General features: G+C 61.4%; 4 protein-coding genes across 4 annotated transcripts; 1 reads left to right on the top strand and 3 right to left on the bottom strand.

Moving 5' to 3' along the window:
• The first annotated feature begins 1,192 nt into the window (after nucleotides 1-1,192).
• Nucleotides 1,193-7,359, top strand: KMT5C (lysine methyltransferase 5C). Its single transcript, XM_036275852.1, has 8 exons — nucleotides 1,193-1,442; nucleotides 1,582-1,747; nucleotides 2,099-2,208; nucleotides 2,927-3,090; nucleotides 3,207-3,226; nucleotides 5,276-5,412; nucleotides 5,496-5,668; nucleotides 5,883-7,359. The coding sequence occupies exons 1-8, from the start codon at nucleotides 1,333-1,335 to the stop codon at nucleotides 6,386-6,388; spliced, it is 1,386 nt and encodes a 461-aa protein (XP_036131745.1). The 5' UTR covers nucleotides 1,193-1,332; the 3' UTR covers nucleotides 6,389-7,359.
• Nucleotides 7,360-12,358: 4,999 nt separating this feature from the next.
• LOC118638808 (cytochrome c oxidase subunit 6B2) lies at nucleotides 12,359-14,627 on the bottom strand. The gene is made up of 5 exons (XM_036274931.1): nucleotides 14,557-14,627; nucleotides 14,319-14,343; nucleotides 13,628-13,751; nucleotides 12,629-12,729; nucleotides 12,359-12,527 (listed from the first exon to the last, which is right to left on the bottom strand). Exons 1-5 carry the CDS (start codon nucleotides 14,625-14,627, stop codon nucleotides 12,474-12,476), a joined length of 375 nt encoding a protein of 124 aa, XP_036130824.1. The 3' UTR covers nucleotides 12,359-12,473.
• An 824-nt stretch (nucleotides 14,628-15,451) lies between these two features.
• Nucleotides 15,452-19,431, bottom strand: FAM71E2 (family with sequence similarity 71 member E2). The gene is made up of 7 exons (XM_036274930.1): nucleotides 19,282-19,431; nucleotides 18,963-19,117; nucleotides 18,632-18,881; nucleotides 17,865-17,968; nucleotides 17,735-17,787; nucleotides 17,569-17,645; nucleotides 15,452-17,056 (listed from the first exon to the last, which is right to left on the bottom strand). Exons 1-7 carry the CDS (start codon nucleotides 19,429-19,431, stop codon nucleotides 15,452-15,454), a joined length of 2,394 nt encoding a protein of 797 aa, XP_036130823.1.
• Nucleotides 19,432-21,642: 2,211 nt separating this feature from the next.
• On the bottom strand, nucleotides 21,643-24,707 carry IL11 (interleukin 11). The gene is made up of 5 exons (XM_036275899.1): nucleotides 24,554-24,707; nucleotides 23,338-23,510; nucleotides 23,097-23,183; nucleotides 22,815-22,976; nucleotides 21,643-21,946 (listed from the first exon to the last, which is right to left on the bottom strand). Exons 1-5 carry the CDS (start codon nucleotides 24,558-24,560, stop codon nucleotides 21,776-21,778), a joined length of 600 nt encoding a protein of 199 aa, XP_036131792.1. The 5' UTR covers nucleotides 24,561-24,707; the 3' UTR covers nucleotides 21,643-21,775.
• Nucleotides 24,708-25,647: the final 940 nt, after the last annotated feature.

Raw genomic sequence — 25,647 nt, 5'->3', positions numbered from 1 at the left:
CCCTACCCTGGACCCTCACTGCCCTCCCTGGACTCCAAGCCCTTCCCCTGCACACTCACTGCCTGCCCAGGTCCCGCGAGCCTTCCCCAGGTCCCCCGTCTGCTTCCCCCAATTCCTCCCTGGACCCGCCCTGCCGACCCGGAGCCCTGTCTGGACCCCCGGCTCTGCCCTTGCGGCCTTCCCACGCTCCCCGCGGGATCCCCAGGACTTCCCCTGCCCCGCTGCTTCTCCAAGCTCGTTTCTACCTTCCCAGGACCCTCCCTGGACCCCCACGCCCTTCTCTGCTTTCTCTCCCCGCACCCCAGTTATCCCGTGTGGCTTTCCTGGCGCCTCCCTGGATCCCCGAAGCCCGGTCCCCACCTAGCCCCAGCCGAAGGTCCCCTCTGCGCGGCCTCTATTTGGTCTTGACCCACTTGCCCCTCTGCAGCTTCCGCCTGTCCCAGCGCCCTCCTGCCGTGCGCCCTCCTGATTTACCCCCACCTTCCTGTCTTTCCCAGACCCCTCTCCCAGCCGCTTAGCTCCCCATCTCTCTTCAGTTCCCCCTTCCTTGCCTTCTCCCATGGACTCTCCCTGAAGCCCCGTGGTGTGGGTGCCCAACAGGACCTCCGCGGACAGGGTTAGGGGTCTTGTTTTGTTTCGTTTTGCCAACCCCTTCGTTCTCCCCTTTTTATGGACTTGTTCTGCCTCCCCATTCCTTTTCTTTCCACCCCCCCCTGCCCCCGCTTTGTCCTCTGAGCCCCCCCTCCCCCCGCCGGATTCCTTGGAGAGGGAGCAGGTGCTGGGATCTCTCCTCCGCTTCCCTCCCCACCCCCTCTCCAGGCTGCCTGGGGCTTCACCCCGGGCGTCCTGCGAATCTCAGGGCTGGGGAGGGGAGGTGGAGACTAGGGGTAGAAGGAGGAACAACCTGCCCTTGGTGAGGGAACGCCTTGCCTTTTTCCTCCTTGAGGCCCAGAGGTGGGGCTGAGCCTCTTGACTCCTAGCTCCCACCGTGCTAAGCCATTAGGGTCATCTCAGACTGCCAGTCAGTCATAATCAGCCTTCCCCGTGTGCTCGTGCGTGTGCGTGTGCGTGTGCGTGTGTGTGTGTGATGGGGCCTTTGTGTCTGTGCTCCAGAGCGTGAGGAGGAGATAATAAAGGGGACTGCCACTTGTTCAGGGGTGTCCCCGCTGTCAGAAGTACTTGTTGCATTTTATTGCACTGAGGGCTTTTCTCCCCACGTCTAGATGAGGAGACCAAAGGGTGCGGTAGAGTCCCATTCAGCTTACAAGTGGCCCGGAGCAAGCACAGGCCCTGCCCACTCTCGGCCTGAGGCAGCATGGTCTGTGTGGCACTATGGGACCAGACAGAGTGACAGCCCGAGAACTGTGCGAGAACGACGACCTTGCCACCAGCCTGGTCCTGGACCCCTACCTGGGCTTCCGCACCCATAAGATGAATGTCAGGTGAGGCCACCTGGGGCAGGGCGGCTGGCTGGAATTCCTTCCCTTCCACCACTACCCCAGTGCGGGTGGGGGCGGGGCCCGGGAAGGCCCGGAGGGAATAGGCCAAGGCCCTGGGACCCAGGCATGCCCTCTCCCCCAGCCCTGTGCCCCCCCTGCGGCGACAGCACCACCTGCGCTCAGCGCTGGAGGCCTTCCTGAGGCAGCGGGACCTGGAGGCTGCATACCGGGCCCTGACGCTGGGAGGCTGGATGACCCACTACTTCCAGAGCCGGGGCCCGCGGCAGGAGGCTGCCCTCAAGACCCACGTGAGGGCGCCCTTCCCTTCCCCACTCACCCACGTGTTCTGTCCCCTCACCTCAGAACCCCTGGCACTGTGCCCCACAACGCAGCCCTCGGGGGCTTCCTGACTTCCTAGCTATTGGGACCCTCTGAGACGGGGCTCAGGGAAGCCTAGGCGAGGAGAGTTGGCGGGCCCTCTGAGATGGAGTCCAACCTCTTCATTTGACAGATGAGGAAACAGGCCCAGAGAGGGGACGTGAGTTCCCCGAAACCACACAGCAAGTCAGTGGCAGAACAGGACTAGAGCCCAGGAGAGAAAGGGCCGAGGACGACCCTGCCCCACCACCTCACCCTGCCCACCCCCTCACCTCCCCCAGATCTATCGCTACCTCCGCGCCTTCCTGCCTGAAAGCGGCTTTGCCATCCTGCCCTGTACCCGCTATTCCATGGAGAGAAATGGAGCCAAGATCGTGTCCACCCGAGCTTGGTAAGAGGGCAGAACTGGCGGGAGGCTCTGTGAGGCTGCTGGGAGAGACCTCTGTCCCTTCCAGGGGGAGGAGGAGGAGAAATGTCCATGTTCCCGCTGAGAAAGAGGCCGGGGCCTGGTCATGGTCTTGAACATCACAGCCCGGCCGGGGGATGAGACGCCCCGATGCGGCCCCAGAGTTCAGGGGGCTGCCCCAAAGGCCAGCCCTTCGGCTCAGGACTGTGCCTTCCTTTGTTTACTCTGACCTGAGGCCTGCGACGTAGCAGGTGCTGCTGTTGCTGCTGCTGGGCAGACATGGGGCAGGACAGTGAGCAAGTCGGGCCGTTACTGCGCTCATGGTATCGGGAAGGCAGGTGGTAGCCGAGTGGAGTGGACCATACTGACCACAGCTGCTCTGAGCTTCGGGAGCCGGCCAAGGAACGTTGAGTGTTCGGGAGCCAGGCTCCAGCTGGAACGCAGAGGAGGCGCTGGAGGGTCTGGTGACGAGGGCCTGGCAGTCGGGGCATTGAGTCCAGCCAGAAAGACGGGGCTTCGAGGCAGGAGAGAGGCCGGGAGGAGCCGAGAGGAAGGGAGAGGACGCAGGACGTCGCCCGCGCGGGCCGCGTCCACGGGCAGCCCAGCCCTGCAGGTGCAGAGATTTAGGAGGCTTTTGCACAGTCCTGGCGATGGTGGTCAGAGGGGGGCGCTGCTCACAGGACGCGGCCTGGCCTCTTGGTAGGAAGAAGAATGAGAAGCTAGAGCTGCTGGTGGGCTGCATCGCGGAGCTGCGGGAGGCCGACGAGGGGCTGCTGAGGGCGGGAGAGAACGACTTCAGCATCATGTACTCCACCCGCAAGCGCAGCGCCCAGCTGTGGCTCGGCCCGGCTGCCTTCATCAACCACGGTGCGTGGGGCGTGGTCTGCGGAGGGGCGGGGCCGGGAGGGGTGCCGCCCCCACCCTCTGGCTTGGTTCACAGTCTCTTCTCTCCCCCCCCATCCCCCACTCTCCAATGCCTCCAGACTGCAAACCCAACTGCAAGGTGAGACCTGGGGACCCCAGGAGGAGCGGGCACGTGGGAAATGAGGAGGGGGAGGGCTTTCCAGTCAGGGAATAGCCTGGAACTGTCCACAGTCGGCCCATCTGACAAAGCCGGTTCGCGGAGGGTGGAGGGCGGAGGGGTTTGGGCTACAGTCACTTTGGAGCAAGGGTTGCCCCCTGCTGGTGGTGTTCTTCCTCAGAACTGAGCTGGGGGCTGGGCCGTTTTGAGGGGCGCGTGGTGTGATCGGGAGACAGAAAGTGACCCTGCGTCCGGAGCCTTGGGCCTCACGGGGAGATGTTCATGGGAAGCACCGGTGCAGCTGTGATGTTGGGAGCAGGGGGCCAGCAGAGTGGCAGGAATCTGCAGATTCTGGGGTGAGACCTTTGAGCTTTGGAGGAGGAGGAGGACAGGGACCTCTGGGCGGCAGGGTCCCTGCACAGGGAGTAGGATGGAAGTGAAGTGGCTGATGGCGGCTGCTTCTGTGGCGGAGCCCAGGAGAGTGGGGAATGGAGGGGAGACAGCCCCTCGGGTGCTCCCTGCCGACGCGGGCTTCATCCTGTGTCTGCAGGAGCCCTGAGGCATGACAGGGGTCCCGGGCTCTGCAGTTAAAGCTGGTTGGAGGCCTGGCTCCGCCAGTCCTGGGCCCTGGTCTCTCAGATGCGAGATGGTGAGAACTTGCCTCCTAGTGGGTTGTAGGGGTCAGGTGCACGGTGCACACTGATGTCTGTCAAAAATGTTCTTGTGATTTTGCAGGCCCCATAATTATGTGGATTTGGGGGTGGATGACATCTGGCCCCAGCCTGGCCCTGTGCACAGGTGCCCGGTAGAACAGAAAACAAGGCAAGGCTCCAGGAGAGGCTCTGTGCCAAGGCAGGTGACAGCCACCTGGGGCACAGCAGCAGGCGCTGAAGGAGGGGTAGAATTTTTCTAGGTGTTGTAGAAAGGTGGGAACCTGTTAGGGTGTCCCAGATGGGACACGTCGCCCTGGGGTGTCAGGAGGTGTGGCAGGCAAGGCGACTTCATCTGTTGTGCTGAGTGAGCTCGGGCCTGCACCATGGGAGCACCCACGCGGTGAATAAGAGCTAGGTTTTTATTTATTTATTTTTTTCTTTATTGATGTTAGAGAGAGGAAGGGAGAAGGAGAGATAGAAACATTGATGAGAAAGAACATCAGTTGGCTGCCTCCTGCATGTCCCCCCACTGGGGATCGGGCCCGCAACCTAGACGTGTGCCCTGACCGGGAATTGACCTCTTGGTGCATGGGTCGAAGCTCAACCACTGAGCCAGATTGGCCAGGGCAAGAGCTGGGTGTGTAGATGTCCCTGCAGCTGGTGCGCTGGAGGCTTGGCAGGAAGCGGAGGGACTGGAAGCAGGGCAGCCACGAAGAAGCTGGTGTGTAACCTGGCTTATCACTGGGCAAGGGGTGATGAGAGGCTGCGTCCAGATAGGGTCTTGGGGACAGAGAACCCGAGGATGCAAGACACCATGCGCTCGGGAGGCGCCAGTCAGTTGGCCTGGGGCCAGGCAGGTGGACCGCAAGGACCACTCCCAGGCTTTGTCAGTCTGGAGTGGCCGGAGGGATGGATAGATGGATGCATGGTAGGGTGGATAAAGAAACGGATGGAGGGAGTCCTGTCCCTTTCAGGCAGCCCCCCCCTCCCGCCCCGGGGCAGGAGCAGGCCAGGCGGGTAGGGGCTGTGGGGCAGCAGTCCTGGACTGGGGCTGTGGACTGGCCGCCAGAGTGCAGGCTGGCAGGGGGCAAGGGAGTGGGTTCGGAGGCTCAGGGGGAATGACTTGGCTGCAGAAGCCAGGGCGAGAGTGTAGGAGGGCGTGGTCACTGTGCACTGCCAGGGTGGGGTTAGATCGTCTTCCTGCAGGGGGGTAGAAAGCCGCAGACAGCAGATGGTCAGAGATTGTGTGGCGAGGGCAGGTCCTGGGCAGGGTGGCTGCCTCCCAAGGGCTCCTGGATACTGCCCACCCCAGGGGAGGACCCTCAGGGCCAGGCTGTTAGGGCAGGCAGGCCAGGGCACTGAGCGGCCCGGCCCCCAGTTTGTGCCTGCAGACGGGAACGCAGCCTGCGTGAAGGTGCTCCAGGACATCGAGCCCGGGGACGAGGTGACCTGCTTCTACGGTGAAGGCTTCTTTGGCGAAAAGAATGAACACTGTGAATGCTACACCTGTGAGAGGTGGGCACGGTTCGGGGGAGGGACGGGGGGAAGCGGGGATCCCGTGAAGCCGAAAGTCAAATCTCAAGGCGGGTATCCCCCAGGAAAGGGGAAGGCGCTTTCCGCTTGAGGCCCCGGAAGCCCCTGCCAGCGCAGCCCCTGGACAAGTACCAGCTCCGGGAGACCAAGCGGAGGCTGCTGCAGAGCCTGGGCGGCAGCCGGTTTAACCCCTGGGCCTGTGCCCACCCGTCTCCTTTGCGCCAGGACCCGTTCTGTGGTGAGCACGGGGCAGGGACCCCGTCCTGTCAGTCTGCCTCTGTCAGCTGCTTCACCCCCTCCTCACCCCGTCCCTGCCCCCAGCTCTCGTCTGCCCTCCTGTCCTCTTCATGGGCTTTGGGGGGGGGGGGGGGCATGGCCCGAGCAGGAGCTGTCCTGCTTTCCAAGGGGGCCTGCTCACTGGGTCTCTCTCTCCCCCTCCCCCACCTCCACAGCTGCCTGCCAGCCCCCGCGCCCCCTGCCCTGTGGCACCCGCCCGGATGCCTCGCCCCTCTGGGTCCAGTGGCTACCGCAGCCCCAGCTATGGGCACGACCCCGGAGGCGCCGTCGCCCCCCGTCCCGGCGGGCCCCCCCACCTCCAGTTCTCCGTGCTGCCCAAGTCTCCCTGCACCGATGGGGAGGCTGTGGCCCCCACTGCTGCCTGCAGGCGGAGGCTGTAGTGGCCCTGGGCTCGGCGCCCCGCACCCGCTGGACTCCCCAGCAGGACTGGTACTGGGCCCGGCGTTACGGGCTGCCTTATGTATTGCGCGTGGACCTGAGCCGAGTGGTCCCAGCCCCACCTGCCACTCCCGCCCCCGCCCCCGCCCCCGCCGGGACCCCAGGCCCCGTCCCCATTCCCAAGCAGGCCCTCGCCTTTGCACCCTTCTCCCCACCCAAGCGCCTGCGGCTGGTGGTCAGCCATGGCTCCATCGACCTGGACGTCAACAGTGACGGGCCGTGATGGGCGGGACAGGGCACCCTCCTAGATTCCCTGGCCCCGAGTTCTCGGGGATCACTGACCTCCAGAAGGAGCTCTTGGGCCTCTAACGGAGCTGACCCTTGACCCCAGCACAGCTCTGACCCTGGGGTGGAGTTGCTTTGGACACCCCCAGGGATCGGATCCCTGACCCTTTGTGACTGCTGACCCCTGAGCCACCCCAACCCCAGCAGGAAGCCCTGGCCATTGCTGCCCTCTGTCCCCCAGCTCCAGCCTCAGGACTGAAGAAGCTGTTCCCTTCCCCACCACCTTCTCCTGCCCAGGGAGCAAAGCCATAAGGGGTGGGGGCCACCCCTGGCATCTCCCCAGAAGCCCAGGCCTCGGGAGGAGGGGGACTGACTTGGGAGTGGCAGTTTCTGGAGGCTGCCCCGTGGAGGGGAGTGAGTTTGCTCTCAGCTCTGCTATGGTCTGAGGTGGGGGGCAGGGTGGGGGGTGTCCACGAGTCCTCACCACCCCCGCAGGTCTCAGGGAGGCCGGGTGTGACCTCATCTCTCTCATGGTGCTATCCCTGGTGCTACTGGGGTGTGGGGGCTCCCTCCCCTCCCCCACACCAGAACGGGGTATGTTGGGGGGTTGGAAGCACTTGAACTTTTTATTTTATTAAAACCTTGTTACAAGCTTCACCCTCGGAAGCCTTTCATTTTGATTCACGTTTTGAGGGGATGTCCATCACGGGCCGAGACCCTCGGCCTTGTGGGGGCACCAGGTCTGAAGAGGCAGCTCAGGGTTTGAGTTCGGGGTGCTCTGGGAGTGCGAAGGGGCGATGACCCAGGCGAGAACCCTGTCACCCTGCAAACCATGCCTCCAAGCCACCCTCCCGCATGCGCCCAACTGGACTGGGAGTTCACCCTGCAACCCAGGTATGTGCCCTTGACCAGAAATCAAACTCGAGACCCTTTGGTGTGCAGGCCGATGCTCCAGCCACTGAGCCAAACTGACCAGGGCCTGTTCAATATCTTCTTTTTTGTTTTTACATAGCTTTTGGAGAGAGAATTTTTTTGTTCCACTCATTCATTCATTCCTTGGTTGATTCTCGTATGTACCCTGACCAGGGATTGAACCCACAACCTTGGCATATCGGGTCAATGCTCTAACCACCTGAAATCCTCAGCCAGGGCTCAGTTCAATATCTTGATTTTGCCATTGTCTCTTAATTCCCACCTCACCCCCATCTTACAGAAGGAAAGACTGACAGCTAACAGGTAGTGAGTGCTCCGTGGCCTCGCGGAGGGCAGGCTGCAGATTGCTGAGGTCAGGTGTGGGCTGCAGGACCCCGCCTGCCTCCTCTGTGTTGGCCGGCCTTGCAGCAGTTTACCTGGAGGTTGACCTGGGGGGCCCGGGGAGAGGGAGTGAACCTGTATGGAGGCCATAGGAGGACCTGGGTGGTTCAGAGCAGGTACTTCTTTTACTTTGAAATGTGTTTTCTTTACCTGCAACCTCTTCCATGCCTTTTGGAGAAAGAAAATGTGTCTTTCGTCCACGCAAATCCTACCGAACCCTGTTATCTCTCTAATGTTAACAATCAGGAGAAAGGCCTGGCCACTGTGGCTCGGTGGATTGGGCGCCGTCCCTTGGTCTGAGAGGTCCTGTTTTGATTTCTGGTCAGGGCACATGTCCAGGTTGTGGGCTTGATCCCCAATAGGGAGCATGCAGGAGGCAGCTGATTGATGTTTCTCTCACGTCGATGCTTCTATCTCTCCCTCTCTCTCTAAAAAATCAATAAAAACATACTTAAGCCAGTTTTGCTCAGTGGTTAGAGCATCAGCCCGCAGACCAATGGAGTCATGGGTTCAATTCCAGTCCAGGGCATGTACCTCGGTTGCAGTTGGTCCCCAGCCCTGGTCGGATCGTGTGGGAGGCAACCAGGCGATGTGGTTCTATCACATCGATGTTTCTGTCTCTCTCTCTCCCTTCCTCTGATGATAAATAGAAAAGTATCCTCGGGTGAGGAATAAAAAAATACATATATTAAGAAAAAAAATCTGTTGAGAGGGTCCCGGGTCAGCAAGCCACGAGAGGAGACTGAGGCGAGATGGGCCACAGGGCAGTCACCAAAGAGCTTGTCGCTCTGAGTAAGTAGAAACTCGTCACCGTGGCTTCTAGACAAAGACGACAGCATAGCGGGGTCCTTGGCCTGTGTGGGTATGGGGCTTCCATGCATGTTCTGGAAAGAGAGTGTGTGGGGCCTTTAATTCTCAAAAGTGTCTAGAACCCAAAACACAGGTTAGAAACCAGCGGTTAGCCCCCCCTCCCTTGCACCGCTGCCATGTGAGGGGCTAATTTCTCAAAGGGTCAGGACCAGCCTGCCTGGCCTCCACCCACTAGATGTCAGTAACACCCCTCACTTGTGACAAAAATGTCTCCATGTACCACCCAATGTCCCCCTGGGGGCCACAGCCAGCCTCCGCTGAAGAACCCCGGGCTGGAGTGACCGGATGACAAGGGAAGACCTTCAGGACATTCCCTGCAGCTGACAGTGGCCGCCTGCCCTGTGTCCTGGTACTGTCTTCAGGACAGTGACGGCCTGACCAGGATTACCCCCTTACAAACCGCCCGAGGTCGCACAGCTGCTGTGACCACTGGGTGGGTAGTGTCCAACCACGAGGTAAGTGCAGGAGCCCTGGCCAGTGCGGCTCGGTTGGTTGAGCACTGTCCTGTGCGCTGAAAGGTCACCGGTTCGATTCCCAGTCGGAGTGCATGTGGGAGGCAACCAATGGATGTTTCTCTCTCCCTCTCCCTTCCTCTCTCTCTGGAATGAATGAAAAAAAATATCCTCAGGTGAGGATTTGAAAAAAAGTGCCAGGAGTTTTTGTTGGGTCCCATGAGTTGGCAGGACCTGGCGGTGTCCAGGTGACCGGGCTTGACATCAAGAGCCCACCTTGGTGGCCCAAACCCAGGGGGTGCGGTACGTAGAGGGTCAGGCTGGTCAAGGCCAGTGAGAACCCCATCATACACATGGGGAACAGAGCAAGGTAAATGGGGACGGTGGTTGGAAGGCAAAGGCAGGAGAGAACCACAAGAAACGAAATAATTAGTGACAGGGAGCCCTGTGCTGTGCAGGCAGGACGCCCCATGCCTGCACCCCATTTCTCCCTTCCAGAGTGCTTGCTGGCCCTTTGACTCTGTGTGAGGGGTCCGGGAGCTCCAGTTCTCTGTTGGTGGGGTCAGTCCTCCTGGGGCTGCCATCCAGGTGACTCCCACTCTCCAGGAGAGTATTGAGCACCGGAGCTGGGCCACACTGATGCTGAGCGCTTCGAATTCTTTGTACAGGGACTCTGCACAGCCTGCAAGACAGGACGCTCACAGCATTCTCCTCCTCCCCCAGTGCCTGTGCAACACACTTTAGATGAATGGGGCAGAGGGCTTAGGGACTCTGTCTGGGGTCACATGGCTGGGAAGCTGCACAGCTGGGGCTAGAACCCCCTGCCAGAGTCATCCGGGCTCTGGGGTCTTCAGGAAAGAGGCAGACACCAGGGAGGCCGGAGGTGCGCCCACTGGGGACCAAGGGACAGCCAGCTGGCCGGGTGGAAGAAGGAGAGGGAGAGCAGGTGCCTCCAGAATTCCAGGGTGCCTGGAGCAAAGGGCAAAGGGCAGCGGAGTGGTTTTGTCATTCTGACCAGGTAGCTCCCGAGTCTAGACTGGGAGGAAGGAGCTGGTTCTGGGGCAGGGATGGCAGAAGAGGGGAGGAGGATAAGGGATGGAGGGGGGGTGGGGGGATGGGCACTGGGGGAGGAGAGAGAAAGGGGGAGCAAGTTGTGTCCCGTTTCCTCTGACCTGGGAGGCTGCTGGGGGACAGGGAGGCTGGCACTGGGGTTTGGGGACGTGGCAGGCAAAGCTGGCTGAGAAGCTGTGGAGAGGTGTTCGGGGCTGGGAGTTTGTGCTGGTATTGATCCAGCCGGCTGGAGGTTAAGCATGGCTGGCCCAGGCTCAGGCATCCACAGGACAGTGGTGGCTACAGAGACAACAGGAGTGTCAAAATGTCCCAGAAGCGGTCCAGGGATGGGTGGGGAGGATCCTGGGCACAAAAGGGAAGGAAGGAGGAAGACCAGGAGGGGCTGCCTGCTAACGGGGCGAAATGCACTCCAGGCACGTGCTCTGGGGAGTCAGGGGCTGATTGTGGCTCTGCAGGTGTCAGCCCTGTACGTGGATGCTACCTGGGTGACCTCACCATGTGCTCAGACAGCTGTCACCCCATTCTGTGACTCAGCTGCCTTGCCTGCGTGGCACCGACGCTTCTTCCTTCCTGCAGCAGTGCGGCCTCTGTGCAGGGGAGGCTCAGGGAAGTCCCCTCCTGTAGCTTCCAGGTCTGTTGGCCCAGGACACACCCTGTGCCTTCAGTCATGCCCCTGCCTTTCAGGTCATGGTCCCAGAGAGGATCCCTAGGGGCCAAGTCTTGGGGTGGAGCCATCCGGGAGATGGCACATCTGGGGTGTGCCCTGGGTGGGGTGATGAGGGCACCGAGGGAGTGAGGGGATGGGTTGGAGCCTGTCCTCCGTTGAGCTCACCCAGCCCCTCCCGCTGGATCGTGGGACTCTGCACTACGTCATTTACAACTGGGGAAACTGAGGTGCATGCAGGTCAACAGGCTCGTCCAGGGTCACCCAGAAAGTTGTCACGATTAGTAACAGCCACCTTTTTGTTTTAATCCTCACCCGAGGACATTTTTGCATCTATCTTCAGACAGAGCGGGAGGGAGAGAGGGGGGAAGAGAGAGAGAGAGAGAGAGAGAGAGAGAGAGAGAGAGAGACAATGATGTGAGAGAGACATATCAACTGGTTGCCACCCACACGGCCCCAACCAGGGCCCGAGACAAACTGCAACGAAGGTACGTGCCCTTAGTGGGAACCAAACCCGGGTCTCTCTGGTCCGTGGGCCGATGATCTAAACGCTGAGCCAAACCAGCCAGAACAGTAACAGCCACCTTTGAACGCTGGGGTGGAACAGGGCCTCCGGAGACAGCTTCAGGGCGGGGGTCCAGGTTGCCTAAGGAGGCCAGCAGCTGCAGGTAGAAACAGTGGAGTCCAGTTTTCCCATGCTCAGGTGTCTATCACAGCTGGCCGTCTGGGGCAGGACCACGCTCCATGCTCCGTCACGAGTCACTCCTCAGCCTGGGGCGTGGGGTGAAGGTGTCCAGAGAGGTAACGTTTGAAGGGGTGTCTGGACTCAGAAGGAATCTGTGTTGTCACCTGAGAGCCTGGCTGTGGGCAGGCCCCGCACCCAATGGAATGGAAGCAGAGAATAATTCAGGGGGGCATCTGGACTCAGTCTGGAAGGGGTCTGCGGAGAAATGGAGTGACACCTTTGCGGAGGGGTTGGCCGGTTTCATTAGAGACGGAGGAGACGGCTGCTCCTGGCTGTAGGTGGGGGCTGGACAGAGGCCAGCAGTGCAGAAGACGCTGCGAGGAGGGCTCGCCAGGCAGGACTAAGGGGTACTGAGGGGAAATGGAGTCACGTGGGGGCAGGAGAGGGGTGGAGCCAGGAATGGGTTTGGAGCACGGCAGGGAGGAATGGGGGTTAAGGCTGGACAGTCCCAAAGTGACCCCCCGCAGGATGTGAGATGGGATGGACGGGGACAGAGGCGCAGAAAGCTTGGAAGGAGTCTGGGAGGTGGTCCGGGTAGGAGGACAAGAGGGTCCTGAGGAAGGAGATGGAGGGAGGATTCGTGTGACAGGGAGGTGTTGGGATTGAGAAACAGGAGCACCCTGGAGCCATCCTGATGGGCAAGTGTTGGCATCCGGAGAGGCTAAAGTGACCCTGGGAGGGCGGCTGCCGCCTACCCCGGAGATCTGCCAGCCCTCCCTCCACCCCAGCCCTGACGGAGCAGCCCTCCTCGCCCCTCTCATCGGCGGGACAGTGGCGTTGGATGCAGGGCGCAGGACCTTCCCGCGCCCCCACGGCGCCCGGGGCAGACATTAAGAAGAAACAGCAGTAACAACATAGCTTTATTTGTCGCTTAGAGATTGGGGGGTGCGGGTCCGGACCCCGGTCTCCAGGAGTCGAGGGGACGAGGGCCACTGGGGCCGGTGCCAGGAAGGAGCCGCGCAGAGCGTCAGATTTTACCCGCGAAGGTCCCCTGCTGGATCTGCTCCGTCCAGCGCTGCACCTGGGCGGGCGGGAGGGAGGCCGGGGCGCGGGCTCAGCTCAGCCGGGCCCGCCCACCGCGCCCGGTCCGGCCGGCCAGCCGGCACCCCTCTGCCCGCTCACCCAGCTAATGGGGCACAGCGAGTGGAACACGCGGAAGTAATACTCGCAGGGCTGCGTGCTCTTCCCGCGGAGGTTCATTTTCTTGACGCAGCGGTGATAATCTGCGGGGCCAGACAGGTGGTGGGTGGGGCCGCGCCCCACGCCCCGCCCCTCCCGGCCAGGCCCCGCCCCTCCCGGCCAGACCCCTGCTTTTCACTCCGGGACAGACCTGGCTGCCTCCCAGGTGGGGCCCAACCCCTCCAGATCAGGCCCCGCCCCCTCCCGGCCAGACCCCTGCTTTTCACACCGGGACAGACCTGGCTGCCTCCCAGGTGGGGCCCAACCCCTCCAGATCAGGCCCCGCCCCCTCCCGGCCAGACCCCTGCTTTTCACACCGGGACAGACCTGGCTGCCTCCCAGGTGGGCCCAACCCCTCCAGATCAGGCCCCGCCCCTCCCGGCCAGACCCCTGCTTTTCACACCGGGACAGACCTGGCTGCCTCCCAGGTGGGCCCAACCCCTCCAGATCAGGCCCCGCCCCTCCCGGTCAGACCCCTGCTTTTCACTCCCGGACAGACCTGGCTGCCTCCCAGGTGGGGCCCAACCCCTCCAGATCAGGCCCCGCCCCCTCCCGGCCAGACCCCATCCCTCCTTCGCCCCGCCCCTCCACGACTTTGTCACGTGCCCCCAGAGTTGGCCCCGCCTCCCCAAGATCCGGTCCCAGCCCCCAAATGACTCAGCCACGCCTCTCCAGAATAGGTCCCGCCCACCAACGGCCAGGTCTCATCTTCCAATGATAGGGCCCACCCCTCACCTGGCCAAGTCCCGCCTTTCCTTCCATAGCCCCGCCCCTACTGGACAGTACCCGCCTCTTCCCCCGTGGCTCGCTCCGCCCCCCACCCCAACGGTCTCCGCCCCCTCGGCGGGTCCCGGCCCCTGTCCTGTTCTCAGGAGCTGGGGCGCGCCCTTTCCTGCCTCCCCGTCTCACCCCGCTCCCCCGACCCTGCCCACGAGTGCTCACCCAGGAAGTTCTGGTAGCAGTTGCGGGTCTGGTTCTGGTTGGGGAAGCGCGGGTCGAAGGGCGGCGTGAACCATCGCCCCTTGGGGGGCTTCTCAGTGTGGAACACGCCGTGAGCCGGCAGCGCCTGCGGAGAGGAGAGGCATCCGTGGGGCCCAGGGGGGGGCCCTCGCTCCGACTCGCACTCCGCTCCTGACCCCCACCCCGACACCCAGCCCCGATCCATCCTGTCCTAACCGGGCTGATGTCAGCGCGTCACTGGGTGGCTTGTGCTTGTGGCTCCGTCCCGCGTGCCCCTCGTTTCTGGGTCTCGAGAGTCCCAGCCCAGGGACACTTCGACTCCTCGGCCGTATTGGCTGGGATCCGGGAACCCCAGCCAATGGGAGCGGCCGCGCTGCGGAAAACGGTCGGGGACGCGGGGCAGGGTCCGCGTGGACCCCGCTTCCTCCCGCCCCACCCCCACCCCAGCCCGACGCCCGCTCCCCGGGCCCCCGTGCGCGCACCCAGGCACGAGGCTCGACTTTTGCCGCGTCTCAGACTCAGTCTTTTAATCTCTGCAAAGCTGGGCCACCCCGCGGGTTCTCCCCCGGCTCGCCCCCCGCCCCCCAATATATAAATGTATAGATAGATAGCTCTGGTCTCTACCGGAGAGGGAGCTCCCCGCACCTGGCCTGTTCAGCACCCCGATTCTTACACTAGAGGCGCTTGGCGTCTGGGGCCTGCAGGGAAGAGCAAAGAGCACTCACTGGTGGGGTTCGAGGGCCCTGACTCGGTGCCAGGTGCAAGGCGTGTCTGACAGTGTCAGGGGCTACCTGGCCACGCTGGGCTCCTCTGGATGCTTTAGCGACTGAGGTTGAGTCCCAGCATCTTGCTACTGAAGGCGCTGGGAACCGTGAATGCTGGAGAGAGAGAGAGCAGTACCGGCTCAATACCGAAGGAAGGAGTCTTGCTCTCGGAACCGGCAAGACCCAGCCGGAATCCGGGCTTCCACCCGCCTCCCCATGTCCCTTGGAGGTTTCCCGCCCTCCTGCCTCACTAATATCAACGGACTCTGAATCCTTCACCCCAACATCCAAATGTACAAATATCTCTCCCTCTTAAGAAGCCCCTCTTGCCAGGCTGGTGTGGCTCACTGGTTGAGCTTCCGCCTGTGCACCAAGAGGTCACCAGTTCGATTCCCAGTCCGGGCACATGCCCAGGTTGTGGGCCTGATCCCCAGTGGGGGCATGCAGGAGGTGGCCAATCAATGTTCTCTCTCATCGGTGTTTCCATCTCTCCCTCTCCTGTCTTCTCTCTCTAAAATCAATAAAGAAAAAAAAAATTTTTTTAAAGAAGTCCCTCTTGTGCCCAAGTCCTACACCAGTGGCCTTTCCATGGACCCCCGTCCCCTTTCAGCAAACTACATGGACAGACCTGGTCTCAGATTCCCTTCTTGTGTATTCGTGTAGTCGAAGACACGTCACATAAAATTTACCATTGTAATCATTTGAAAGCAGCATTCAATACATTCGCAATGTCCTGCGACCACAATCTCTAGTTCCAGAGCATTTTCATGATGCCAGGAGAAAACCCCATACCCATGAAGCAGTCTCTGCCTGTTCCCTCATCCCTCCCAGCCCTCGGCAACCACTAACCTCCTTTCTGGGTCTAGGGATTTGCCCGTTCTGGACATTGCAATACAAATAGAACCACACACTACGGAGCTGGCATTGGCATGGGGCTCCTTTCACTGAGCACCCTGTTTTCAAGGGTGGCAGCACAGTGGTGCCCTGTTTCCTGTGCTCCCTAAGCCTGCCCCATTCAGGTCTCCATCATGTCACCTTGCTGCTAACTCCAGAGGTCCTTTCTCCCCACATACCTGGGCCAAGGTGTGAAGACACTTATCTTTTTCTTCTTCTTCACATTTTTGGCCACACCCCTCATGTTGTCAATTTCCAAGAGCTTGGGCATGAGAATCCCCAAGGAGAACTCCGTCTTGGCCAAAGGCAACTGGTCTGGCATCCCCGGCATCTCTTGAGATTCTCTGTTGGGCTTTTGGGACATCCTGACCTCCGTCTTTGAGATGGAGGTTGGTACGATGGGTGACTGGACATCTTCCCACCTTGTTGCAGGCAGAGGGATGGGGACCTGGGAGTGTCTGTTCATCTTCAGGCTGCTGGGGGCACGCTTGGAGCGGGCGTGCACTTTGGAAGCCCTTATCGGGTCCGAGGGCAGCTTCTTTGCCTCTACCGCTGCCCGAGGACTCGAGGTCTCCTTCAACCTCAGACCCTTGCTCCCCTTTGCCCAGGAGCCCAACTGGGGCTGCTCCCCGAGCACCACTGATGTGTCTTCCAACACAGTCACCTGTCTGGAGTAGAGGGACTTTGGGCTCATCCTGACCCGGGGGGTCGAGCGCCAGGATGGCAGACCGAAAAGTTTGGGTCTCATGGGCGACTCCTTGGAGTTGGCCATGATCATCCTCTTGGAGGGGGTGAGCTCCTCCGCAGGCAAGGGCCTTCTGTGCTCCTTTGGGGCTCCCTCCATGACCAGCTCCTGGGTCTTGACCCACTTCTTCTGCTGCCCTGTCATCTTGGACTTGAAGCCAGGCACGACCATGGATTTCTCCTCCTTCATGCTGCAGACCTTGTCCTCCAGCGTGTCCTTGCCCTTCAAGCCATCCAGGGTGACCTCCCGGGCTGTGCTGATCACGACCTTCTTCATCTTCTTCTTGGTGGTGTTGAAGGGCGGCTCCAGGGACACTTTCTGGGCCCGCATCTCCGTGACTTGCATCTCCTGGGTGCCCACCAACACCAACGGCTCTGTCCTCCCTTCAGGCTGGCTTTTCTTAAGCACATCCCCTGCGTGACTTCCAACAGGCAACATGCCCACATCGGCAGGGTCCAAAGCCATCTGGGATGGGGTGGGTAGGAACAGAGATTTCTGGTTTGGGACAGGACGAGGCATGGGCTTCTGGGGAATAGCTAGTACATGTGGGGTCTTCCAAGATGGGGCAGGTACAGCTGGGGCCCTCTGGGGAACAGAAGCTAGAATGGAGGTCTTCTGGGGAGCAGCAGGTCTAGCCGATACCTTCTGGGACTGGTCAAGGATGAACGGAGCCTTCCTAGAGGTGGCAGGGATGGAGGAGGTGTTCTGGGAGAGTGGAAGCCACCATTTCTGTGCAGAGCCCAGGGGCCTGGCCTTTTTGTGGTGCCTGGGAACAGAGGAGTGGGGGGAAGGCAGGTAGAAGTTGGGAGAGTAGGTGTCCTGGCTGAAGGAGTTGGAGGACAACGTGCTGGATTCGTGGTCTGTCGGGTCTTTGAAGCCCTGTTGCATATCCAACTGCTCACAGGAGACTAGAAAGGCAATGTCAGGGCTGTTCTCTGAGATACTAGGTGAAGGGGTCTCAACCAAACCACCAAGGACCACCGCCCTATCATATACAGGTGAGCGACCCTGGAGATGAAGGGAGGTGAGGGAAAGAATGGTCAGGGCTGGGGGAGCCTCTCAGACACAGAACAGGCCCCCAACCCCTCCTCCCTCAGACCCAGGAGTCCAGGCCCCCAGCCCCTCCTCCCTCAGACCCAGGAGTCCAGGCCCTCAGCCCCTCCTCCCTCAGACCCAGGAGCCCAGGAGTCCAGGCCCCCAGCCCCTCCTCCCTCAGACCCAGGAGTCCAGGCCCCAGCCCCTCCTCCCTCAGACCCAGGAGTCCAGGCCCTCAGCCCCTCCTCCCTCAGACCCAGGAGCCCAGGAGTCCAGGCCCCCAGCCCCTCCTCCCTCAGACCCAGGAGTCCAGACCCCCAGCCCCTCCTCCCTCAGACCCAGGAGTCCAGGCCCCCAGCCCCTCCTCCCTCAGACCCAGGAGTCCAGGCCCCCAGCCCCTCCTCCCTCAGACCCAGGAGTCCAAGCCCCCAGCCCTCCTCCCTCAGAGCTAAGAGTTGGACTCCTGGCTCCCAGTGTATAGGTGCCTTGGAAGAGGACAGCTTTTGGTCGATGCTGTTGGGAAAGTTGCTGAAGATGGTCCAGATGCTGAAGCTGGACTTCTCTGGAAGGGAAGAAAGTGGCCTGAGCTCTCAGGGGAAGGACCAGAGCTTTGGGGTCCACTCATGGAGGCAAAGGGAGAGGTGTGCTCACCAGAAACTGGGCTTTTGGCCACAGAGCTGGGAAGGGCGTGTTCTGGGTGGGACCTGTAGGCACAACATAGTGGGACTCGGCTGGCGTCCCCATCCTCCCAAGCCCACCGGGAACACAGCCCCAAGCCTACGCGTTTCCTGTGCCTTTCTTCCTAGAGTCCGTATGCTCCAGCTGCGAGCAGATGAGAGGCACGGAGTCCCCCACGGCCTGGGACTTGAATCTGCGCTTGAGGGGCTGTGAGGGGGACAGGGGAGGGAGGGCTGTCAGGGGGCGCAGCTCCTCAGCCCTCACCCACAGGCCTGCCCGGGCCGCTCACCTTGGCCTTCCTCTGTTTCTGAGATGTCGGCACCTTGCGAGAAATGGTGGGGTCAACACGCATGACTGAAAAGAGACGGGGAGACCTGCCTCAGGGTCCTCGATGCTGGGAGGGCAGGGGGAGAGACTGAGGAGACCTGTCAGGGCTGCAGCCAGTGTTGGAAAGAGGGAGCAGCCAGTGTTGGAAACCCCACCCCTGCCTGGTGGTGGAGAAGCTGAGACCCAGCAAACCCAATGGGTGCCCAAGCCTGATCACCTGGGCCTGAGCATCTGGTGTGGGGCTTGTCCTGTGGACGAAGAGGGGTCCGTCAGGAGGGGCGGCCTCTTCCTGGCTTCTACATCTCCATTAGCACCCAGCCCAAGACTCCAGCCCCCTGCCCCCCTCCCCCATACCAGCTAACTCAGCCCCTAACTTCTCTTCCCTCAGACCTAGGAGTCCAGGCCCCCAGCTCCCATGCTCAGATGAGCCGACCCAGCCCCCAGCCCCATTTCTGAGGACCCTGCACTCCAGGCTCTTGGTCCTGGCTCCCTTTGGAACCTAGAACCCTAACTGCCACCTGGGGTCTGTGTGTCATGCTCCACCTGGAGGCGCCAGGTGGAGGCAGGAGGTGCCAGGTCTGAGAGGGGTGTGTGCAGGGTCCTGGGGGCCCAGAAGGCGGCCGGCTCTCGGAGCAGGCTGATGAGCCGGATCCAGCGGTCAAACAGAAACGCGATCTCCCTGGCAGGCGCATCCAGCTCCAGGTAGTAGTAGCGGCCTGTGATCAAGTGAAGCTTCAGGCGCCAGGCAGACAGGTTGTGGACATAGAGGTGGACCAGGTCCAGTGGGAGCATCCTGGTGGAGGCAGGAGATGGAGGAGGTAGAGCAGGAGATGGAGGGAGGTGGGGGTGGCAGGGGATGGGGGGGTGGAGGCACCTGGTGAGGATGAGGTTGGAGCAGTCCTTGTTCTCAGAGGGCTTCGCGATGAGCAGGAGGTCTGGCAGCCCGGGGTCAGGCAGGGTGGCGGCCACCCCCAAGGTCAGATAGTTGGGTTTGTGGTGCACATACACAGGGGCCCCTTGGCTGGTCACCTGGGGGGCCAGGGAGAGGGGCTGGGACCACTCCTCCCTGTGTTGCTCCTGAGGCACCCACAGACTGAGCCCCAACCCCCTGAGCCCCGAGCTGCCCCAAGTCCCCCAGCCCAGGGATTGTCACTCTGCCCCTCTCTGCCCCCAAGGCTCAGGGAGCTGGGAACCTGGACAAAGTTACTCTCGAACATGGGCAGCGAGCGGAGGGGCAGGTACTCTCTCTTCTGGAGGGTCTTCTGCAGCTGGCCCAGAATGGGGACCCACTGTGGGGGTGCTGGCAGTGGGTCCGGGCGCCTGGTATTCCAAAGCCTGTTCATGGCGGCTGCAGAAAGGGAGGTCACCCAGGGCAGGGAGTCAGGGACCTGGCACCCTCCAGTCCCCTGGCCCTGGCCCCAAGCTCAGCAGTTCCAGAGGGTGGAGCTTCCCCAGGGCTTGGCCATGACCCTGCAGGGGTGGTTGGCCTGGCCTGGGGGAGGGGCCTTTCATGGAGAGGCTTTGTGACCTCATTGGACACACATAGAACTCTTCCTAGAAACTCTCTGGGGGGGGGGGGATCTTTGGGCTCTTTTCTCCCCTGGGGATGTGGCCAGGAGTCCTGAGGACTGGGGCTGGGGGGTGAACCAGAAGGCCCTGCCCCAGACTCAAACTGGTGACAAGACAGGCCCCTTAGGAGGATCTATCTGGGATGTTGCAAATGGATATTTACCCAAAGGGTTTCTGACTTTAAAAAAAATTTTTTTTAAATTGATTTTAGAGAGAAAGAAAGGGAGAGGAAGAGAGAGATAGAAACATCAATGAGCGAGAACATCAATTGGCCGCCCCCTGCATGCCCCCCACTGGGGATCTGGCCCCCAACCTGGGCATGTGCCCTGACCGGGAATCACCAAACTGGTGACCTCTTGGTGCATGGGTTGACACTCAACTACCGAGTCACATTGGCCGAGCGGGTTTCTGGCTCTTGAGAGGGGAGTCCCAAATACAGCCTCCACTCACAAACGACCCTTCTCTAGACCTTGAGTAAGACACACACCTTCACAGAGCCTCGGTTTCCCCATGTCAAACACATTTGTGTCTGTGATCACAGTTGCTGCATATTGAGTTGTAAAGAAAGAGACACACACTTTGCCATGAGCCAGATCTGTGGTAGAATCACAATGGTCTCTCCCTAGCTGTGTGACCTTGGACAGGCAACCCCAGCCTCAGTTTCCCTCACTTGTAAAATGGGGTGTATTGGAGGATGTAGGGGATCATGTAATTAATACCCTACACCTAGGGCACAGCCCAGAGCCAGTGCTCAATGACAGCTTACTTTTTTTGAGGGGGCAGACTGGTATTCCGTCATTCTAAAAATAGTGTTTATTATTTTTTAATAACGTGTTCTGAGAAATACATGGTCACCGTAGAAATTCTCAGGAGTGCAAACACAAATAATAAAAGTCACCCACGATTCTACCCCACACCTTCTACCTGGAACCGGCCATTGTCCATATTTCGGTATATATATATTTTTAAACCATATATGTAGAGAAAGAATGGGGATCACGCCATGGTAACCACAGCCTGCTCTTTTATTTTTTTAAAATATGTTTTTATTGATTATTTTAGAGAGAGGAAGGGAGAGGGAGAGAGAGAAACATCAATGAGAGAGAAACATCCATGTTGGCTGCCTCCTGTACGCCCCCTACTGGGGACCAAGGCCTGCAACCGGGGCATGCACCCTGACCCGAACTGAACTGATGGCCTCTTCCTGCGTGGGGCCATGTGCAACCAACTGAGCCACGCTGGCCGGGCTGCAGCCTGCCCTTTCTGTGTCTGGCAGCCCCTGTAGCTCTCCCTGGGTGTCCGTGAGCTCCACCATAGGATGCGCTGAGATTTATTTAACCAGCCCCAATGCTGGACATCTAGGCTGCTTCTGATTTCCTGGTGTGAACACCGCCATCATGAACAAACTTCAGCCTGCAGCTTTGCCCTGGATGACCACTGTCGGTCACAGGGTGACCGTCTGGAGCCTCCCATGAAATAGTGATTGAATGCCTACTGAGTGCTGGGCACCAGGTGAGGCTCAGACCCTGCCCCTCAGGGTTCAGGGGCCGTGGGGCACTGATGGACTCCCCTCTACCACCTTGCCCAGTCGGGGTCCCTCCGTGTCCCTGTCCCAGAGGTCCATGTCCAGCCCCCAGCCCCCAGCCATCATCCCCCACAGAAACAGCCTCTGAGCGGATGTGTATGACAAATTTAATTCCCCTTCTCCATCTCACAGAGGTTTCTCACCTTTTTGTATGAAAACCCAGGCCTCCTTCCCCCTCCCTCCCCACCCCAACGTAAAAAGTAATGGCTTAATAAATAATATATGCTCCTGCTCAGCCCCAGAGGGGTGGGGGCCCGGGAGACACTGTGGTCTGGCTTCTTAGAGATCCAAGAATTCAGGAACCAGTCCCCTCCCACTGGGGACCCCTGCATCCACCTGCCTCCCCCCCACCCCCTGAAATAAATAAGTATAAATAAGGCACAGATGTCCCCACCCAGGTCTCCTGGAGGGACTGTCTCTAACTAGGGGAGATAATGGGGAGGGGGGTCCTCTGGCTGCCACGCCCCCAGTCCCGAAATAAATAAATAAATAAGGTCTGGCGGTGAAGGATGCCGGTGGCTCTGGGTGGCGGGTCACAGGCGAGTCTTGAGCAGCAGCAAGCCCCGCACCGCCCAGTCCAGCGTCAGGTGCAGCCCCCCGAGGATGGCGTGGGCTGCCCGAATGCCTCCCCAGGCTGACGCTGGTGGGGCCAGGGGGGGTGCCGGTGGATCTGGGGGCGCCTGGGGCAGGGCCAGGCGGGACATCTGTTGGGAGAGGACAAAGGGTTAGCAACAGGCCAGGGGTGCGGTGGGGGTCTGGAAAGAAGTGTTTGGAGCCTCTGCTGAATCACATCAGGGGTCCAAGCTGCCTATTTCCAGTGTCTCTGGTCTTCGCGTTGGGTGTCTGGATAAGGGGGTTCAGAATGCTGGGTTCAGAAAACGGAGGCTGTGCCCAAAAGGAGGGGGGGTCTTAAGGTTGGGGTTACAGGGTCATGTCCAGGGGGTCGAGGGCGACATCTGTAAATTCAGGGCTGGGATCCTGGTGCTGTGGACTCAGGACAGACCAGACCCTGATCTTAGGGCTGGGGAGGGAGGTCTTAGATCTCAAGGACTCAGGGGTGAGGGCTAGTGTCTCAAGTGTGGGGTCTCAGAACTGGGAGCTGGCCCTAGCCGGTTTGGCTCAGTGGTTGAGCATCGGCCTGTGGACCAGGGAGTTCCGGGTTCGGTTCCCACTAGGGGCATGTACCACAAAAAAAAAAAAAAAAGAACTGGGAGCTGCAGTTTGAGGTCCAGGGCCTTTGGGGTCAGGCCCAGGGGTCTTAGGGTCTTAGGTCTGTGGCTTTGGAACTCAGGATCTTGAGGTCTCAAGGGCTCCCAACCAGGACGTGAAGTCTTGGGGACTCAGGGCTCAAGGTCTGGGGTCTTATAGTCTCAGACCTCAGAGTCTAGGTTCATGAGATCTAGGGTTTGCCAAGTCAGGTCTCTAGTCCAGGATCTGAGAATCTCGGGGTCTGGAGGTTCAGAGTTCCCCCCGGGGCTTGGGGTCTGGAATATGGTGTCTTGGGACCAGAGTCTCAGGACCACAGGATCTTGGGGGTACAGGGCGAGGGTCTCTGAGCAGGGGGCGTCATACCAGGAGCTGCAGCCGACGCAGCAGCCGGTCCAGCCGGGCCTGCAGGGCCCCTAGCTCAGGCTCCAGGGTCCGTAGGGAAGGGCCTCCCGCCCGGCGAAGCCACTGCACGTGCCTCAGGTAGGACAACAGGTCTGCCCGCAGCCGTGTCAACACGCCCGGGAGCTGGGGGACAGGGCACGGGGGCGTCAGGAGCACCCGGCACATGCTCACTCCGGGCTCCCAATTCTCCCCGGCTCAACTCTCCTCTCCCCCCGCCCCCACGCCCATCTCTCCCGCTCTTACCTGGAGGGCTCCCAGCGTTCCTGCGCTCATGGCCAAGGTGGGAAGGGAGTCCAGGTTGTGGTCCCCGTCGGCTGGGAATTTTTCTCTCTGGGGGAAAGAGGCGGTGAGGGGGACCCTGCCCAGCTCTGGGGGTCCCTTCATGCCCCGCCACAGGCCTCCAACTCCTCCTTCCCCTCTCTGCCACCGCCCCGCGCTCGGTCACTGTCGTCTGGCCCCCACCGTCCCCTCCAGCCTGTCCTACCAGCTGTGCGGCCAGCTGCCGAGTGTCCGCCAGGAGCGAGCGCGTCAGCAGGACCGCGCTGTCCAGCTCAGCCCGAGGGTCGGGGGAAGCCCTCGGGGGCCCAGGAGGCGGCCCTGGGGCAGCAGCTCTGTCCGGCCACAGGCTCAGCGCGACCAAGACCAGGCAGCAAACACCTGCGGGCGGGGGAAGGCGGAGGGCTCAGGCGGGACTGGCGGTCCGAGGGAGGAGGACCGGGGGGTCTCGTGCCCCAGGGCGGAGCACCCAGGGCAGGTTGCCGGCCGGGGCGGGCTTCCCTCTCCCTCTCCGGCTCTGGCTGCCCCGCCCGTCGGAGCAGACGCGGCCCCGGGCGGGTAGACGGGCCGGGCGTCTCCCGTCCGCCCCCGGACGCCGGAATCTGGGCCCCGGGGCGGGGCATGAGGGGGAGGCACAGGCCAGAACCTGCCCCCTCCCCGGGCCCCGGGAACCCGGGCCGGACTGAGAACAGAGGAGGGAGCTCGGGCCGGAGACCCAGAGGCCCCGGCTCCTCCCCGGGAGACACCCCCGAGTGGGCCGCGGAGGGCCGGCTGCAGTGCGGGATGCCCCGGCACACCTGGGCGGGAGAGCGGGACCCCGCGGCGCTGCGCCCGGGCTCCGGCCGCAGCCTCTCCGGCAGCCCATCCCCCCGGGCCCCACCTCCCGCCGCCCGCAGCCAATCAGCGCCCCCCGGGCCGCCCCGCTCCCGCGCACACCCCCAGCCCGCCCCCCGGGCCGCTCCCGCCGCCGTCTGTCCGTCCGTCCGGCTCCCCCATTTCTGTCTGCACCCTGCCTCTCTCTCTCTCTCTCTCTCTCTCTCTCTCTCTCTCTCTCCTCCTGATTCTCACCTCCTTGGTTCTTTGCCTCAGTTTCCCTGGGTCCCTGGGTGTGTGCGTCTCTCGTCCCCGCTGTCTCCCTTGGGGTCCTGGACCCTTTGGGGTCACCTCGCTGCATTGGTGTGTGTCTGTCTGTGCGTCTCCACTTCCCGGTGTCTCTGAGACTCTGTCGCTTCATCCCTCCCTCTGCCGTCCCGCTTCGGGCCTCTGACTTTCCCTGACTCTCCCCTCCTCGTCTGCCTCCCCATCGCTCCCTCCAGCTCCTGTCTGTCCGATTCCGCTGTCTGTCTGCTCCCCACCCTACTCGCCGACGGCCCTTCCCTCCTCCCTCCCTGTCCCCTCCACCCCATGAACTTGAACCAACTTACTGTTCATGTCCCCACAGGGTAGGGGTTCCCCAGGGCAGGGGGCAGGGAGCTGGGGGCCTTTAACCCTTCCCTGTCCACTGCCGGGGGAGCCCCAGGGGTCAGCTGGGCCTCGGCCTGGGGAGGGGAGGCATGTGCGGTGAGCAGCCTGGGCCTCGGCAGTGAGGGAGTGTGTTCGCCTGGGGGGTTATATAGGGGGCCGGGGCGGGCGGGCGGGGGGCAGGCGGCAGGGGAGGGCGGCCTGACGCATCCTGACTCACCCTCCCTGCCTGCCTTTTCCATTCAGACGGAGCCGGCTGCCTCGCAGGGCTCACGCCGCCTCGCTCGGAGGAGGGCACGGAAGGAAAAGTTGGAAAAGTTGAAAGGGAAAGGGGGGGTGGTCGGAGAGGGGCTGGTGAGGTCATTGGCGTCCCCTCCCTCCACCTCCTCGGCTGGCCGCGGCTGGGGCAGACACATGCCGCTCAAGAGCTGGGGCCCAGCTGCGGGTGGGGGTCCTGCTGGACCAGGACAGGCAGAGAGATGGGGAGGCAGGGGATGAGAGGTCGGGCCTGGGGAAATGAAGGCTCTAGGGGGGAGTGACTCCAAGGGGCAGAGAGAGAGGTGGAGAAACTGAGACCCAGGCAGAGATGCAAGGGACACAGGGACAGACGGCGTCCCTGGGGCAGAGATGCAGAGAGAGAGAGAGAGATAGCAATGCACAGAGCAATGGAGGCAGGCAGCGGATAGACTGCAGGAGCAGAGGACTCGGAGGGGAGAGGTTCAGGAGTCAGCGATCAGAGAGACAGATGGAGGCAGCAGGAGAAACTGGGAGAGCCCCGGAGTGAGCAGAGGAACAGAGACACCGAGTCTCAGAGGGGAAGGAGCAGGGGCCAGGAGACACGGAGAAAACGCCAAGGCAGGGCTGCAAAGGGGCAGACGCCCCAAGACACAGAGATGGTTAGGAGTCAGCAATGGGGACAGAGCAAGAGAGAGCGCAGGTGACAGGCAGGGACAGGAAGGGGAGAGAGAACCAGAGACAGAGACGGGACCCAGCGAGAGAGACGTTGAGACGCCCAGTTGAGCTGGGGCCTCAGGTACCGGGCTTCAGCCCTCCGTGC

This window comes from Molossus molossus, unplaced genomic scaffold (assembly GCF_014108415.1).
Source record: "Molossus molossus isolate mMolMol1 unplaced genomic scaffold, mMolMol1.p scaffold_m16_p_21, whole genome shotgun sequence".
NCBI classification, from domain to species: domain Eukaryota; kingdom Metazoa; phylum Chordata; class Mammalia; order Chiroptera; family Molossidae; genus Molossus; species Molossus molossus.
The sequence above is the reverse complement of the archived record's forward strand: the minus strand, read 5'-3'. Positions and strand labels throughout refer to the sequence as shown.